General features: G+C 36.7%; 1 protein-coding gene and 1 long non-coding RNA gene across 2 annotated transcripts; one reads left to right on the top strand and one right to left on the bottom strand.

Annotated features, from left to right (window-relative positions):
• Positions 1-218: 218 nt before the first annotated feature.
• LOC138895330 (uncharacterized) lies at positions 219-5,237 on the bottom strand. The gene is made up of 8 exons (XM_070180009.1): positions 5,093-5,237; positions 4,569-4,954; positions 4,143-4,286; positions 3,781-4,035; positions 3,614-3,690; positions 3,249-3,402; positions 2,021-2,105; positions 219-700 (listed from the first exon to the last, which is right to left on the bottom strand). Exons 1-8 carry the CDS (start codon positions 5,235-5,237, stop codon positions 219-221), a joined length of 1,728 nt encoding a protein of 575 aa, XP_070036110.1.
• Positions 5,238-7,354: 2,117 nt separating this feature from the next.
• Positions 7,355-9,481, top strand: LOC104106156 (uncharacterized). Its single transcript, XR_011409577.1, has 2 exons — positions 7,355-7,732; positions 8,672-9,481. It is a non-coding gene; the product is annotated as an uncharacterized lncRNA (long non-coding RNA).
• Positions 9,482-17,054: the final 7,573 nt, after the last annotated feature.

Raw genomic sequence — 17,054 nt, forward strand, 5'->3', positions numbered from 1 at the left:
GTTGATGAACCAGGTTCTTCACTGAGAATACTCTTGTGTAAGTCTAAATTTGCCAAAATAGATAAAATATCATTAGAGATTAATGAGTCATGTTAACACATAAAACAAGAGTATACTATTGAAAGTATAAGACTGAGCAAAAATAAATCTAATTATGTACACAATTTTCAGATTTTCTAACTAATTTGTTTTTTGTTGTGTACTCTGAACTGGTCCTTTTAGATGATCTTAATCATCCCTAATTCTAACCTGTTCCTTTCAAAGTGATCTCTACTTAGGGCTTTTGTGAAGATGTCAGCTATTTGCTTGTCAGTAGTACAAAATTCTACAGTGATCAACCCTTTTTCATAGTTATCCCTCAAAAAGTGATGCCTAACATCTATGTGCTTAGTTTTCTTATGACGAACTGGGTTCTTGGTCATACTAATAGCACTAGTGTTATCACAAAAAATAGGAATACAACTAACATCAATTTCAAAGTCCTTTAATTGTTGTTTGATCCACAACAATTGAGCACAACTTGAAGCAACAACAATATACTCAGCTTCAGCAGTAGATAAGGCCACTGAATTTTGTTTTTTGGTGGCCCAAGACACAAGACATGAGCCAAGAAAGTGTGCCATACTTGAGGTGATCTTTCTATCCACAAAAAAACCTGCATAATCAGAATCAGCATATCCCACAAGATTGAAATTACTACCTTTTGGATACCAAAGACAAAGATCAGTAGTGCCTTTTAGATATCTCAAAATTCTCTTGACAGCCGTCAAGTGAGACTCCTTCGGATTTGCCTGAAATCTTGCACAAAGGCCTATACTGAAAACAATGTCAGGTCTACTAGAAGTGAGATACAACAATGAGCCAATCATTCCCCTATACAACTGCTGATCAACAGATGAACCAGGTTCATCTATATCCAACTTTGTAGTTGTTGCAATATGAGTGTCAATTTAAGTAGAGTCTTCCATTTTAAACCTTTTAAGCAACTCTTTTACATACTTCTGCTAATGCATCATAGTTCCATTTGAATTTTGTTTAATTTGTAAGCCTAAAAAGAAATTAAGCTCACCCATAATGCTCATTTAAAATTCACTCCCCATTAGTTTAGCAAATTCTTTATTTAACTTATCAGTAGTTGCTTCAAAGATTATATCATCAATATATATCTAAACTACCAAGAGATCTTTACCTTTTTCTTTCAAGAACAAAGTATTGTCAATTTTACCTCTCTTGTAGTTATGCTCAAGTAAAAACTTTGATAATCTTTCATACCATGCTCTTGGTGCCTGCTTGAGCCCATAAAGTGCTTTGTCAAGTTTGTACACATGATCAGGATTCTCCTTGCTTTCAAACCCCGGAGGTTGCTTAACAAACACTTATTCCTTTAGATATCCATTGAGGAAGGCACTCTTCATATCCATCTGGTGGAGGGTGAATTCCATGTAAGCAGCAAAGGCTATAAGGAGTCTTATTGCTTCCAACCTTGCAATTGGAGCAAAGGTTTCATCATAGTCTATGCCCTCCTCCTGGCTATATCCTTGAACCACCAATCTTGCCTTGTTCCTTGTAACTGTTCCATCTTCATCAAGTTTGTTTTTGAAGACCCATTTTGTGCCAATTATTGATCTGTCCAAAGGGTCTTGGTACCAGATGCCAAACTTGATTTCTTTCAAATTAGTTGAGTTCATCTTGAATTGCATTTACCCAGTTTGAATCCTGCAAAGCCTCAACAACATTTTTAGGTTCAATAAAAGATAAGAAAGCATCAAAAGCACAAAGATTCTTTAATAAAGATTTGATTTTGATTCTAGAGGTTGGATCCGTAATTATATTCTCAATGGGATGAGAACTTTGATACTTGTAAGGTTTCACAACCAACTGGTTTCCCCTTGATGTTCCTTCAATGTTTTGTTGTTGTGGAACAAGTTCATGGACAAGTTCCATTGAGGTTTGGGTATCATTTCCTCTTTGTTCTATTCCCCCGTCAGGTTGCCCTGGGTAGAAGGGCATGTTCCATCACCTGTTCCTTCTTCCAGTGTTGCTTTAGTCTGGGCTGTGATTTCATTTAAGTTTCTCACCATCCCAATTGCTTCATCATCATGTTCCTGTCTCTTAGAAAGAATGTTAGTTTCATAAAAAACCACATGAACACTTTCTTCAACACAAATAGTTCTTTTGTTATAGACCTTATAAGCTTTACTATGTGAAGAATATCCCAATAATACTCCCTCATCACTTTTGGGATCAAACTTGCCTAGGGAGTCTTTACCATTGTTGTGCACAAAGCACTTGCATCCAAATGCCCTAAGATGGGATATATTTGGTTTTCTCCTTTTAAGTGACTCATAGGGAGTCTTCTCTACAAGAGGTCTAGTCATGCACCTATTTATGATGTAGCATGCAGTATTTACAGCTTTTGCCCAGACGCTATGGGGCAGTTTACTAGAAAGAAGCATAGTCCTAGCCATATCATCAAGTGTACTATTCTTTCTTTCAACTACTCCATTTTGTTGTGGAGTCCAAGGAGCAAAAATATTATAATCTATGCCATACTTATCACAAAATTCAACAAATTTAGCATTTTCAAATTCAGTACCATGATCAGACCTAATTGATGTAAGTTAATTACCTAGTTGTTTCTGAGTTTTTCTAACAAAAGAAGTGAACATGTCAAATGCTTCATCTTTAGATGTTAAAAACAATGTCCAACTAAACCTAGAGTAATCATCAACAAGCACCATCACATATCTTTTACTACCTCTGCTTATTGTTCTCAGTGGAACACAGAGATCCATATGGACCAGTTCCATCGTCCTGGTGGTGCTTACCACTTTCTTGTATTTAAAAGAGGATCTTACCTGCTTCCCCCTTGCACAAGCCTCACAAACTTTGTCTTCCTTGAACTTGATGTTAGTCAGCCCTATCACCAGGTCCTTTGAGACTAATTTGTTGAGTTGACTCAGACTTGCATGTCCAAGTCTCTTGTGCCAAAGAAGGGGATCATTGTCCAACACACTTAAGCAAGTGAGTTCATTTTCTAACAGTATGGACAGATCTACAATATATATATTTCTCACTTTTTTTCCTGCAAAACAATCTTGTCAGTTGTAAGATTAATCACAAAGTATTTTGTAGAGGTGAATACTACCAAGTTCTCTATCACACAGTTGCGATACACTAATTAGACTGTATTTTAGGCCGTCTATCGAATAGACATTCTCAATCGAGTGAGAGTTAGTCTTACCTACCTTACCAACCCCAATGATCTCACCTTTATTCCCATTTTCAAATAAGACATTACCTCCTTTGAGGTCCTCAACTGAAAGGAAGCGGTTCTTGCTTCCTGCCATGTGCCATGTGCTTTGAGCAGCCACTATCCATGGACCATATTTGGCTGCTCCCCTTCACTTAGACATGCAAAAGGAAATCAGGGGTTAGTCTTAGAAACCCAAACTAATTTGGGTCCCTTTCTATAGGCAAAAGGATGAATCAAATTCTTTTTATCCCAACCTGGTAGCCTATTTTTCCCTTTTCTTTTGCAGTGCATTCACTTTTATAGTGACCAGTCTTACCACAGTGTGTGCAAATTTTATTCTCGGGAAGTGTGAGCTACTTGCTTTTGGGATCCCTTTTAGGTGGTAGATTCCCAAAGCCAATTCCTCTTCTATTGCTACTGTGATGTTCCTGTATCTATGACAGTGCATCGGAGGACCTGTTCCATTTACAAGTTCTATCTAGTTCATGCTTGACCTTGCCTAGATCCTTTATCAAAATTCTTACCTGCTCATCCTTCTTATATAACTTGTCTTTTAGTTTACCTATATTTTCTTCTAGAGTGAGTTGTGTGCAATCAACTGTCTTCTTACTTGTTTCTAATTTCAATTTTAGGTTTTCAGATCTAAGTTCTAGGACATTTGATTCAAATGCATGAACCTGGTTCTTTAGTGCAATATTTTTACTTATAGTCTCACTAACCCTAAGTTCCAGATTCTTACACTTTGCTTTCAAAATCACACATTTATTAGACAGCTGTTTCTTTTCATGTTTATATCCTCAAATTCATCAATGAAATCTAGAAGTAACTCAGATAGCCTTTCTTTAGACAAAAACTTAATCTTCTCTTTTAGATGGATTATACTTACTTTAGATTCCTCATCGAATTCTCCAATTACCATAAGTGCTTGTTCATCTTCATCTTCATCTTCATCATCATAGTCCTCGTCTGAGCTTTCTCCCCAAGCAGCAACTATAGCCTTTGTTGATCCTTTGTTCTTCTTGGGATGAATCTGTTCCTTCTTTCTGTTTCTTCGTTCAGCTCTTTCCTTCTTCCATTCAATTTCCCATTGAGGGCAGCTTTTGATGTGGTGATCAGTCTTCCCACACTTGTAGCAGCCTTCATTGGTCTGTTTTTCAGGAACCCTTAGTTTGTTGTAGCCTCCACTTCTTGAAGAACCCTTTCCTCTCATTACGTACTTCTTGAAGTCCTTTGTGATCATAGCCATTTCATCATCTTCTAGATCAGAACCTTCAGTGATTCTGAGTGCCAGGCTCCTTTCCTTCTTGGGTACATCCATCTTCATGGTTTGCCTTCTAAGTTCATAAGCAGTGAGATTTCCAATTAGCTCATTCAACCTAAGAGTGGTAATGTTCTTTGATTCCTGAATGGTAGTGATTTTGCTCTCCCAAGTAACTGGCAGAACCCTTGTCAGAATCTTCTCAACTCTGTCTTCTTCACAAATAATCCTTCCAAGAGACTTAAGTCCATTTATTAGTGTGGTGAACCTTGTATACATCTCTTGGATGGTTTCTCCTTCCTTCATAGTAAAATTATCATATTGAGAATATAGTAACGTTCCTATGGACCTCTTCACCTGAGGTGTTCCTTTATGAGCCACTTGCAAAGTGTCCCAAATTTTCTTAGCAGTAGTAAAACTTTGAATTCTACTGTACTCGTCTGGATCGAGTCCACAAACAACCCATTTCTTGGCTTTAGCATTCTTCTCTCATTTTCTCAAGTCGTCAGCAGTGCAGCCAGCTCTTGTTTTTGGCACCTCTTCTCCTTCGGCATTTATCTTCATGGTAGCCAATGGACCATCTGTGACAATGTCCCATAGCTCATAGTCTTCTCCTATGATGTGGTCTCTCATTCTGTTTTTCCACCAGGAGTAGTACTGGCCGTTAAAGAGTGGTGGCCTAGCAGTGGATTGCCCTTCCCAGTTTTCAGGTGGTGCACTCATCTTGATCTTCTCTTAAGGTGTTAGCCTCTTCAAGGATAACCTGCTCTGATATCAATTGATGTTTTAACTTCAATACCACACAAGAGGGGGAATGATTTGTGTGGTGTCCAATTTTTCGCGTGAACAGATTATAGAAGGACCTAGTTCTTCTATGTATTCCTTATACTATTATTGCAGAATAATAAATACAGAAATTAAAGAACACAAGTATTTTACGTGGAAAACACCTGGCTCAAAAGATGAAAAAATCACGACCTACTTCCAGTAGGATTTTCCCAAACTCTTCACTAAACCATTGAGCTAAAAACTGCATTTACAAAATACCTTTGTAAACCTAGGATTAACTCTAATCCCGTTGTGGCGACCAGCATCTAACTGCTGCGACAACTTCAAGTTAACTCTAACGTGAATACTCTGAGTACCTATTACAATTGCCTCTAGATAAAGCTGAAAGGTACAATATGAAAACACCTACTACAATTGAACTAGAATAAAAGACAGACACTTGGAACTTATTCTTCTATCTGGTTCATGTAGCTTCAGGTTCGCACACTTGAATCACACACGAACTGCTTGCAAAATGCTTTGCTATTTTGCTCTCAATTCACGTTTAACTTCTGCTTTTGTGTGTTACCTGTAGAATGAGAACATCCTGCAATTTATAGAATTAGTAGAGTAGAAAATAAATAGAGTTCTAATGCTACTCTTCCTTAGTGGAAGAGTTCTAGTTAATCTCAACTTCTAACTCCTTCCTTATCTTGGATAATGTTCTCGTTGAGTAAGGAGTCCTTCTCCTTATCAATTATGCAATCTTTTCGATCAGGAGATATCTATTATTATGCCAGATTTTGTTTATCTCCTGCATGTGCATCTCACGTGCTTTGAATCTGCCCGTGTCTATGCCTACCAGTGATGGACCTGGTTCATCCCTGAGTTCCTTTGTCAATCTTCAAAACTATTCTTTACTTTGGCCAACAAATATACATCAAAATATGCATACATTAAGCCAAATATCATGATCTCATATTTTTTTACCTTCGATTTGAAGGGTTTTCCACGTTAAAATTTATTGTTCTTTATCTTCTTTATTTTTGAGTTTGCCTCTTCCTCGACATAACAAAAATAACTTCGACGAAATACAATAATGTCTATGAATGATGGGGATTGTTGCATCGGAGCAGATGAAACCACAACAGTAAGTACCGAAAGCATTTGAAGATGGCTCCGGAACAATCTGTACAAGATCCCGGAGATTGCCCGAACTGGCTCTGGAATAAAGAAAATGACTGGAGACTGCTAGATCATCCTGGAAAAAAAATAGAAGGAATCAGAATCAAGAATTGGCTAGACTCAATAATTGCCAGCCCATTCGCAATTCTTTATAAGGTATTTTTGTTCATCTCCAGTAAACTATCGTATATGCAAAGTTATAAACACATGTGTACGTTCGAGGAATGGAATGAAGCAAAACTTGCACTTTCTAGAAACATTCCTCTATATGTTTGAATAAACATAATCATGTTTAATATTTGCTCATACTTAGAAGCAAAAAAAGATTACAAATCCGAACAATTGTGTTCGGATGAACATGAGACGTCCTCTTCATAAGCACTATAAATATAAAGGCCCTCTCTTATAAAGCTATCAAATTAAATGGCTAAAGGTCGGATGCCTTGTTTCCCGATTGTGAAGTTAACCAGATGTATCAAATTCCTGGACATTATCAAAATCATAAGTATAAAATTTCTGGTCATTAACATCCCCGGTCTCGAAGGCTGTGAGATTATAAAAATTTTCGGGTACAACTAAAAATTGAAGAGTCAAAACTCAAAGAAATGTTTTCGGGTACAACTAAAAACCCGAGCTTCAACACTCAAAGAGGTACAACTTAAAACCGAATAGTTAAAACTCAAAGAAAAGTTGCGGGTGGACGCTAAAAATCCGAGATCAAGTTTTATGTGATAACGGCACTTCTACAGCTCCAACCGGTCTTCGAAGAAAGAATAATAAGTGGCAGATTTATCATCTGAATCCCTAAGTTCTCCACTCTTTTTTCTTACCCCGGATTTTGGTCCCGATTGGATTTTTCCGGTAAGGTTTTAAATGAGGCAGCGACGAGGGTAGAAAGAAGAAAATCTTTCACTTTTCTGTCACATCAGAGTGAGTAATAGAAAAGTGAGGGACTATCTGTATATGATGAAAACCAGTCTCAAGAGTTGGGTGAATGAGGAAGCGACACCTGTCAATAATGACCAATTTCCTCTCTTTTTGTTGTTTCCTCTGTTTTCATTCATTCACTCAACGGCCTTTGAGTTTCCCTTTTATAAGCATCTCAGTTTTTCTGGGAAAATTTTATACCCCTTTTGTTTGTTTTACTCAATCCAAAGTTCTAATAAAAGAAAATCAAAGGAAATTTACTGGTTTTTGGTGGGTTTTATGTGTTTTTATTGTTTGGTTTATGGGGTCTCCCGATGGAACATAATACAAGCTGAAGGGTACTTCCTTTTGCTCATATTTGTGTTTCTTGATTGTTTGATTATTTCCTATTTTTTGCTTGGAGGGTATTTTGCATAGTTTATAAGATGAGCTTAAATGGATAAACATGGTCAGTAAGGATTCATATAGTCGACGCGTATTTTTTGTTGTAGTAGGGTATGTTGCATAGTTAAGATACACTCTGGAATGTTTGGTTTGACATTTTTATATTTTTCCTAATACAAATTTCCAACTAAAAAAATTAAAAGGAAATCACTGGTTATTGGTGGGTTTTATGTGTTTTTCTTGTTTGGTGTATGGGTTCTTTTGATGGAAGATAATACAAGCTGAAAGGTACTTCCTTTTTCACACTTGTACTTTTTAAGGTTTGCTCATATTTATATTTTGCCTTTTTGTTCTTGGAGGGTCTAATGCAAAGTTGGAATATTGACTTTGGAATATTGGGTTTTGGTTAGAAGAGATATGGAATTGACATTTTAATACTTTTCCGAATTCTTGTTTATGACTTGTTCATGTTTAGTTAGAGTAAATTTAGAACTGAGTTTTGATTAGAAGAAGAATAAAGTTGATATTTTTAAAGTTCTAATGTCAACAAGTTTATTTATTTAATCTATTTAGTTCTGTCTTGTTTTGATCTCTTTTGGTTGAGCAGATATTAAGGTGCTCAATGCTAGTTTTGTGAAACTTAAGTTCTTCACATCAAAGGTTCTTTTTCTGTTTCTTTCTTTTTCCCTTCTGATGAAATGCTTGATTGGAGAGTAGAGCTATTTGGCGGTTTAAGTATATAGAGATTTTCTTTTGGCGTTGAGGAAATGAGTATATTTTTAAAACAACACAGTAAGGTATTTGAAACTTGAGTTTTTATTTTAAGGATTTCCTGTGGTAGAATCATCACATTAATTGGAATTGAACTATCTTTTTTGTTTGCTCTCATTTAGGTGGTTTGATATTCTAATCTGAGTGAAGATGGCCATGTCACTCGAAGACCTCCTTGCAAAGGAAGGATTTAATAGGAGGATGTCAAAAACAGTGCCTAAAGCTTCATCCGGAACAAAGGCAAGAAGTGGACCTATTTACCCACTTCATGAATCTCATAAACATGTGTCTTCATCAGGCACAAGAAAAACCGAGAGGACAAAATCTGCTATCCTGTGGCATGACTTGAAAGATAAGACCCCAAGAGTCAATTTTGCAGACAAGAGGCAAAAGAAGGAAAGTAAGCACAGAATGGGCTCGTGCGATCTTTCATCGGATGTTAAGAGAATAAGTATTAGTTCTTTTGATGAATTGCTAGATGTTGATGCTTAACAAAGCAATGAGATAGTTGAGGTTGGAGAGCGAAATGGTTCGAGATTCAATCATATATACCCGAATCAAACTTACAAAAATGGGAGTGGTGAAGGCAGGTCTTCTAACAGAAGTGAGGAAGGAGAAGGAAAATGACAATCCTTCGGAAAAGATACAAAAGCAACAATAAAATGACTCAATAATTCTGGTAAACTTCTTTCAGGACATCCAAGCTTTAGAGATGATTATCAGAAACATATTGAACAGAACTGAGACCTCCTACAACACATCAACCAGAAGTTTGTTAACCAACAAAAGTTATGGTGCAGCTGGAAGCCTAAGAAAATCCGAGATTGAGCACACTGCAACTCTTCCTGCTCTTGATGAAGTTGTCGTTCAGGCTGTAATTTCTATCTTGACTGGATATATAAAGCGTTTTCTCATAGATGAAGATTTTAGGACATCACTTTGTCACAATATTTTTGCGTCCCTAAATTTTGTTGGATTAGAAGAAGGCCTAAATGCTGAAAGCAAGGTCCTAGCTACTCTTGAACAAGCTATAGGAACATTTGAAAGAGCTGCAGGATTGCACGAATGAAAAAAAGATTAAGAAAGCCTTACTTCAACTTAGTGTAGCAACGGGGTTGAATTCAAACGATTTACGATATGGTTTACACCCGGTATTCCCAATTCTAAATTGGCAGCTTGTGCTCATCTGTATCTCAGTGTTATATATAAGATACAGAAGAAGGATCGTATAGCTGCAAAGCACTTACTGCAAGTTTTCTGTGATTCACCTTTTCAGGCAAGGACTAATTTGTTGCCTAATTTGTGGGATCACATATTTCTGATAGAAAAACTGATCAGAGAAGGATGTAAATTTTAATTGAAAAGTAGAGCAGAGAAAGAGGCAAAAGACGTGAAAAAGAAATTGCTTGACTGATTGATTACAATGCTGCAACTGCAGTCTTTTTATAACAAAAAAAACATAGCAAACTTAAGCTAAAAATTAGGAACTACCCCACAAAGTTTTCTCCTAAAAACTAGATAACAAAACCACGTTAAACTACTTTCTAAGGACTAGGACAAACCTAAAAAGTAGGAGTTTTATTTACTAACACCCTCCCTTAAACTAAAAGCTTTCGAGCTTCAGTTTATCTTCAACTTCTTGAGTTCTTTCATGGTGCAAAATCCTAGTAATCTTCTCAAATTTTTGAAAGAAAGTAACTCTAGAGGTTTAGTGAAAATATCCGCCAACTGGTCTTCACTCCGGCAATATCTTAGCTCTATTGTTCCTTCATTGTTAAGATATCGCAAGAAATAGTACTTCACGTCAATGTGCTTGCTTCTTCCATGTAGCACCGGATTATTTGACAACTTGATGGCGGAGATGTTGTCACAGAAAATTGTAGTTGCTTCTTCTTTTTTGAATTTCAGTTCTTCAAGAACTCTCCTTAACCAGATAGCTTGACAAGCACAAGTTGTAGCAACAACATATTCAGCTTTGGTACTTGACAAAGTGACAATTGATTGCTTCTTAGAAGACCACGAAACAACCCCTGTACCTAACATAAATACATAACCTGAAGTGCTCCTTCTGTCGTCTTGATCTCCTGCATAATCACTGTCAGTAAAACCAATCAAACCAGATTTTTCACCCTTCTTGTAGAACAAAACAAAATCCTTAGTTCCCTGTAAGTAGCGAAGGATTCTCTTAGCAGCTAGCAGGTGAATTTCAGTTGGGTTCTCCATGTATCTGCTTATGAGACTTACATCATACATGATGTCGGGCCTTGTAGCAGTAAGATACATAAAACTACCTACAATTTGCTTGTAGAATGTGTTATCCACCTTCTTTCTGCTTCCAGTTTTGCATATCTTCAAGGCAAACTCAACTGGAGTGTTGGCGGGATTGCAATTTTGCATCTTGAACCTGTCCAAATTTTCCTGCACATACTTCTTTTGGGAAACAAATATTCCATCATCAGATTGTGCTACTTCTAATCCAAGAAAGTAATACATCTTACCAAGATCGGACATCTCAAACTCATCCATCATAGACTTATTGAAATCGGGAAACATGAAACTATCATTCCCAGTAAATATAAGATCATCAACATATAAACACATTGAGCATTTTTCCATATTCTCCGGTTTTAACAAAAAAAAGAGTGTTCATATGGACTTTTAGAAAGTAAGCCTCGATGCGACTTTACCAAGCTCGCAGAGCTTCTTTTAGTCCGTAAAGAGTCTTTTTCAACTTATACACCTTATGCTCATTTCCAATTTTTATATAACCAGGAAGTTGCTCTACAAATACATGTTCTTCCAAGTGCCCGTACAAAAATGCCGATTTGACATCTAATTGGGAAATAGGCCAAGAATTCTGTGCCGCTAATGCAATCACCAATCTGATTGTATCGTGTCTGGAGAAAATACTTTTGTGTAATCAATTCCATATTCTTTTTTGTATCCTTTAGCATACTTGTCAACTTCACCATCTTCTTTCAGCTTTGTCTTGAATACCCACTTCACACCAATAATTTTGTGCCCTTTTGGAAGATCTGATAGCTCCCAGGTGCCATTTCTTTCAATAGCATCAATTTTGTCATCCATAGCTTTCCTCAATTTCTCCTCTTTGACAGCATTTTCAAAAGTTGTAGGATGACTATCTGCAAACAATGCAAAGTAGGAAAAATCATCTTCATTTACATCAATTCCTGTTACCTCATAATCCGTCATCCACGCGGGCCTTTTGCGAGCACGACAAAGAGACTCATATGGTGCATCTTTCTTCCAAAGCCGAAGGTGAAATTTAAGCAGCTACTGGAGTAGAATTTTTAGAATTTTCGGGTATTGCTGCTGCTTCTTACTTCATTATCAATTAAGATTGGAATAGACTACTGCGTATTCCAATCCCAAGAGTTTTCTTCATCAAAAATAATATCTCTGCTGGTCACAACCTTCTTTGTCAATGGATTGAACAACTTGTACGCCTTGGATGCCTCGCTAACACCAAGAAAGACACACTTCTCGCTTTTGTCATCAAGCTTCCTCCTCTTCTCGTCTGGGACATGTGCATAGCCAATGCAACCAAAATTTTAAAATGATCTACAGCAGGTTTCTTTCCACTCCAAGCCTCCTCTGGAGTCATGTTTTGAACAACAAATGTTGGACTTCTATTCAAAACATGAATACTCCAATTTATTGCTTCTGGCCAGAATGTCTTTGGAACTTTTCCTCGAGCGAGCAAGCTTCAAACCATATTGAGAATGGTTCTATTCTTCCTCTCCGATACACCATTTTGTTGCGGTGTATATGCCGTTGTGAGCTCTTTTCGAATGCCATGAGTCCCACAAAATTCTTCAAATGCCTTAGAGCAATATTCGCCTCCGCGATCTGTTCGGAAGCTCTTAAAGGTCTTTCCTATCTCATTCTCGGCATGAGCTTTGAAGATTTTAAATACATTAAAAGCCTCTGATTTTTTCTGCAGAAAATACACCCAAGTCTTCCTAGAATAATCGTCAATGAAGGTAATAAAACACCTTTTGCCTCCATTAGAGATTGGTCTTACTGGACCACATATGTGAGAGTGCACCAACTCCAAAACATGCTTTGCTCGCCATGATTTGCCCTTTGGAAATTGAGATCGATGTTGTTTGCCAACAACACATTCTTCACAAATTTGAGAAGGACCGGTAATTTGAGGAAGACCTGTGACCATGTTCTTCTGTTGAAGTGTCTTCAATCCTCCAAAACTCAAATGACCATAACGAAAATGCCACAACCATGAGGGATCCTTTACTTCCGTTATCAAGCAAGATTGAATACTATCAATCTTTATCGAAAATAATCTGTTGGAACTCATCTGAATTATTGCAATAGCTCCTAGCACATGGTTATAAATTTTACATTCACCCTTCTTAATAGTGATGACATAACCTTTCTCTTACAACTAACCAACACTCAGTAAGTTGCTTTTCAAGTTAGGAACATATAACACATTAGATATTGTTTCCACAAAATCATTCTTGGTTTTAATCTTGATGTCACCTTTTCCCGTTGCATCCACAGTAAAACAATCACCAAAACTAACTTTAGAACGGAAGCCTTCATTTAAGTAAGAAAAGCAAGACTTACTTCCAGTCATGTGATTAGGTGCAGCCCGTGTCTAAGTAACAAACGTCTGGCTCGTTTTCCTTCTCACCTTGAATTGCCATCAACAAGGTCTCCCCTTCCTTGTTCTCCACGTAATTGGACTTATCTTCCTTTTCTTTGTCATTAGGCAACCTAGTACAACATTCAGATGCGTAATGACCAAATTTATGACATCTATAGCACTCTATCTTAGATTTGTCATGATCTCGACCTCTTCCTTTGCCTTGAGATTGATCATTATTTGCTTTGAAATTCCTACTGGAATCTCTACCTCCACGATCTCCTCTTCCTCTGCCTTGACCTCTACCTCTACCCCTTCCTCTGGAATTGGAAGAAGAAATAAAAGTAGAAGCCTTCAAAGCCTACTAATCGGAAGTTGAACTGCGGTTCATCTTCTGCTCATGTACCAACAATGAGCTTTGTAATTCATCTAGAGAGAGTACATCAATATCTTTTGACTCCTCAATAGAGCAAACGCCATAATCATACTTTGGTGTGAGTGAACGCAATATCTTTTCCAATTTTATGACATCGCCCATGCTCTCACCATGAAATCGTATCTTGTTACATATCTCCATGGTTCTAGCATAATAGCTAGTGACAGATTCTCCTTCCTTCATCTGCAAAGTTTCGAAGTCCCTCCTCAAGGCTTGAAGTTGTGCTTGCTTCACTCTTGTAGAGCCTTGATACTTTTTCTTCATAGAATCCCATATATCCTTGGAAGTTACTTTTCAAAGAATAGTTTCCAAGATGGGACGTTCAATAGCCTGAAAGAGATAATTTTTTGCCTTTAAATCTTTCATCTTTTCTTCTTCGAACTCTGTCTTTTGAGCATCCGTCAAAGTTTCCCCTGCTGCTAGTGCTTTAACGCTATCCTCAACAATTGGCCAATACTCTTTTGACCGTAAGAAATTCTCCATCAGCATACTCCAATGGTCATAGTGACCATCAAAACGGGGAATAGCTGCTTGCACAAAATTGCTCTATGAAGTCATAGATGAAGAACAATTTTTTGATTTTGAGTAAACTCTCCCTCACAGGGATTTTCTTTTTTCTGGATCTCACGTTGCTCCTGATACCACTGATAGAAAAACTGATCAGAGAAGGATATAAATTTGTAAGTGAAAAATAGAGCAGAGAAAGAGGCAATAGACGTGAAAAAGAAATTGCTTGACTGCTTGACTACAATGCTGCAACTGCAGTCTTTTTATAACAAAAAAAACATAGCAAACTTAAGCTAAAAATTAGGAACTACCCCACAAAGTTTTCTCCTATTAACTAGATAACAAATCCACGTTAAACTACTTCCTAAGGACTAGGACAAACCTAAAAAGTAGGAGTTTCATTTACTAACAATTTCTTCCTCATCTTTCACATTTGAAGGTCTGGTATGATTCAGAAGCTAATTTTCTTGGTGATCTATATTATAAGTCAAGGAAGCTGAAGTTTCTTGAAAAAATGTACAATGAAAATCTGGACTAAGGCACTTTTCAGTTTGCACTTTACTACAAGGAATGGCTAACTGAAGGGGCTGAGATTCCGTTTTCCTTTTGTATCAGTTCAGTGTGAAGGTTCCTTTAGCAACTCTTACCACTTAAATAGTACCTTTGGCGGTTTCTCACCTCAGCCAGTTGTCAGCAAAAAGTTGTATGATGAAGTATTCCGTCATTCGCATAAACTAGAAAATGAGTCAGAGGAGCACCGGAAAGAAAGCTATGAAGTTAGTGTGAGGAGGCCTTCTAGTTTTGCTGCCCAAAAACTGGTAGTGCCATACTCTGCGGAAGTGATTAAGTGTATAGATCAAGATGTCGAGCCTTGTACTACAGTTGATTCAGTAAGTGTTGAATACATAACTTTAGTGAGCTTAGACCGTGATTAGCCAAAAATGTGTAAGTATGTGTATATTCTGCTAGTTAAATCACGGTTAAGTTCCTGAAATAACGATGTAGATATCATAGCTCCTATAATACAACTTACCCTTTGATTTCTTCAGAATCTAATTTGTAAACCTACTTGTACTTTTGTCGATACTTTTCAAGCAGTTTCAGACTTTCAGTCACCTGTATATCCTTGTTCCTTCCGTCTTTGATGTAATTCTTATTGCTTCATTTAGGTATGGGTGTAGCTCATAACTTTATCTCATTCCAATTCTCAATGACAGTTCTATAAACTTGAAATGGATGATAAGCTTTATAAATTTTAAGCATACATGTCTTTTCTTTGTCGTTGGTCTTAGCAAATTAAGATATGCAGTTTAATTTGTTCCTGTTAAATAGTCTTTATGAGGAGGAAAGTACATGTATAAGTTTTCTGTGCATTTCTAAATTTAGTTATTAAAGATTTATTCTTGCCAAACTTTTTATTTACCCCTTCAGATTTTATATTACATAAGTCAAGTTACATTCTGTGGCGTTCTTCTGTGTAGTATGGTGCATCAACAGCGAGTTCTCCAGAAGAAAAATATTTCATGGAAATATTTGGAAACTCTGATCTAGAGAAAACAACTCCATTAAAGTCCAACATACTGGATTCATTTGCACCTGCAAATCTGACGGAGTTCATATTCAACAGGATAGCAAAACAAAAGCAGCTTCTGAGCAGAAGGAGACCGAGGAGTCTATCCTCCGTGCTGCTCCTCCTCTACTTCTATACTCGGAAAATGCTTTGGCTCTTGATTGCACAGTAACATTCTAAATTTTTTGTTCTCTATTTTAATATAAAGAGAAAAGGAATGAAAAAGAAAGGGATACTTTTTACTTTTTCATTATAATCTCACCATTTTGCTTTGAAAATGCAGCCAACAAAGGTAGTGCTTCCCGGTCAAGGTAGGTGAAAATCATCTTTGAGAGTGTTCTCTTTACGTTGAGTAATTAATTAATTGCTTATGATGATGCTTTTAAAATATTTAGGAGTCAATTATGAAGATTATGTTGGAAGATCTTCCGCAAACATACCACAGGAATTCATCTGCCCTTTGACTAGACTTCTTTTTGAAGATCCAGTTACCCTTGAGACTGGCCAAACCTTTGAGAGAGTATCAATTACAAGCTGGTTATCCGGTTATCCGATAAATGAATCTTTGGCCTAACTCAATACCCTCTCTCACGTCCAGGCTTGCAAAATGGAGCAAGGACAACATAAATGGGGGCCCAACATCGGTAACAATAATTGGGATGAACCTAGCTCTAATACCATGATAAATAGACTTTGGACCAAACTCAAACCCAAAAGGAGTATTATCACTTGAGTTTTTTTTTTTTCTTTTCTATACAATATATAAAACCTTATTACCAAAATTGTCCCAGTTTTGAAAATTAATCTCCCTAAATAAGATTTGCTTACAATTTATATACAATCTCTTATTAATGCCTTAAATTAGGGAGATTAAATTACATACTTTTCCTTTTTTTCTCTCATCTTGTCTTTCCCTATTTTCCGTCACCTCTCTCCATTTAATATCCATTATTGAGGGCGTTTAGTTATATCATTTTCCTATTTTCTCTCCTCTCCTCTTTCTATAAGCGTAAAAGGTTAACAAAAAATATGTTACCATATATACAAATATAAGAGAGATTGAAAACCTCTAGATTTTGGATAGGGATGTTCATTTGGATCGCATATTTGAAATCCGAACCGATCCGTTCAATTTCGGATTTCGAATTTTAGATTGGATCGGATTTCGAATTGTGTTTATTAAAATTTTGGATTTCGGGTCGGATTTGGATTGGTATAATTTTAATACGATCCGATCAGAAATCCGAAATTCGAAATTATTAGGGCATGTATAAATACTAAACTTTAATTTCGGATAATTAGTACTTCTTTTACATTTTCCTTCAAGTTATTACCTTTACAATTGATGGATTTAGCTATATT

Source organism: Nicotiana tomentosiformis, chromosome 7 (assembly GCF_000390325.3).
Source record: "Nicotiana tomentosiformis chromosome 7, ASM39032v3, whole genome shotgun sequence".
NCBI lineage: Eukaryota > Viridiplantae > Streptophyta > Magnoliopsida > Solanales > Solanaceae > Nicotiana > Nicotiana tomentosiformis.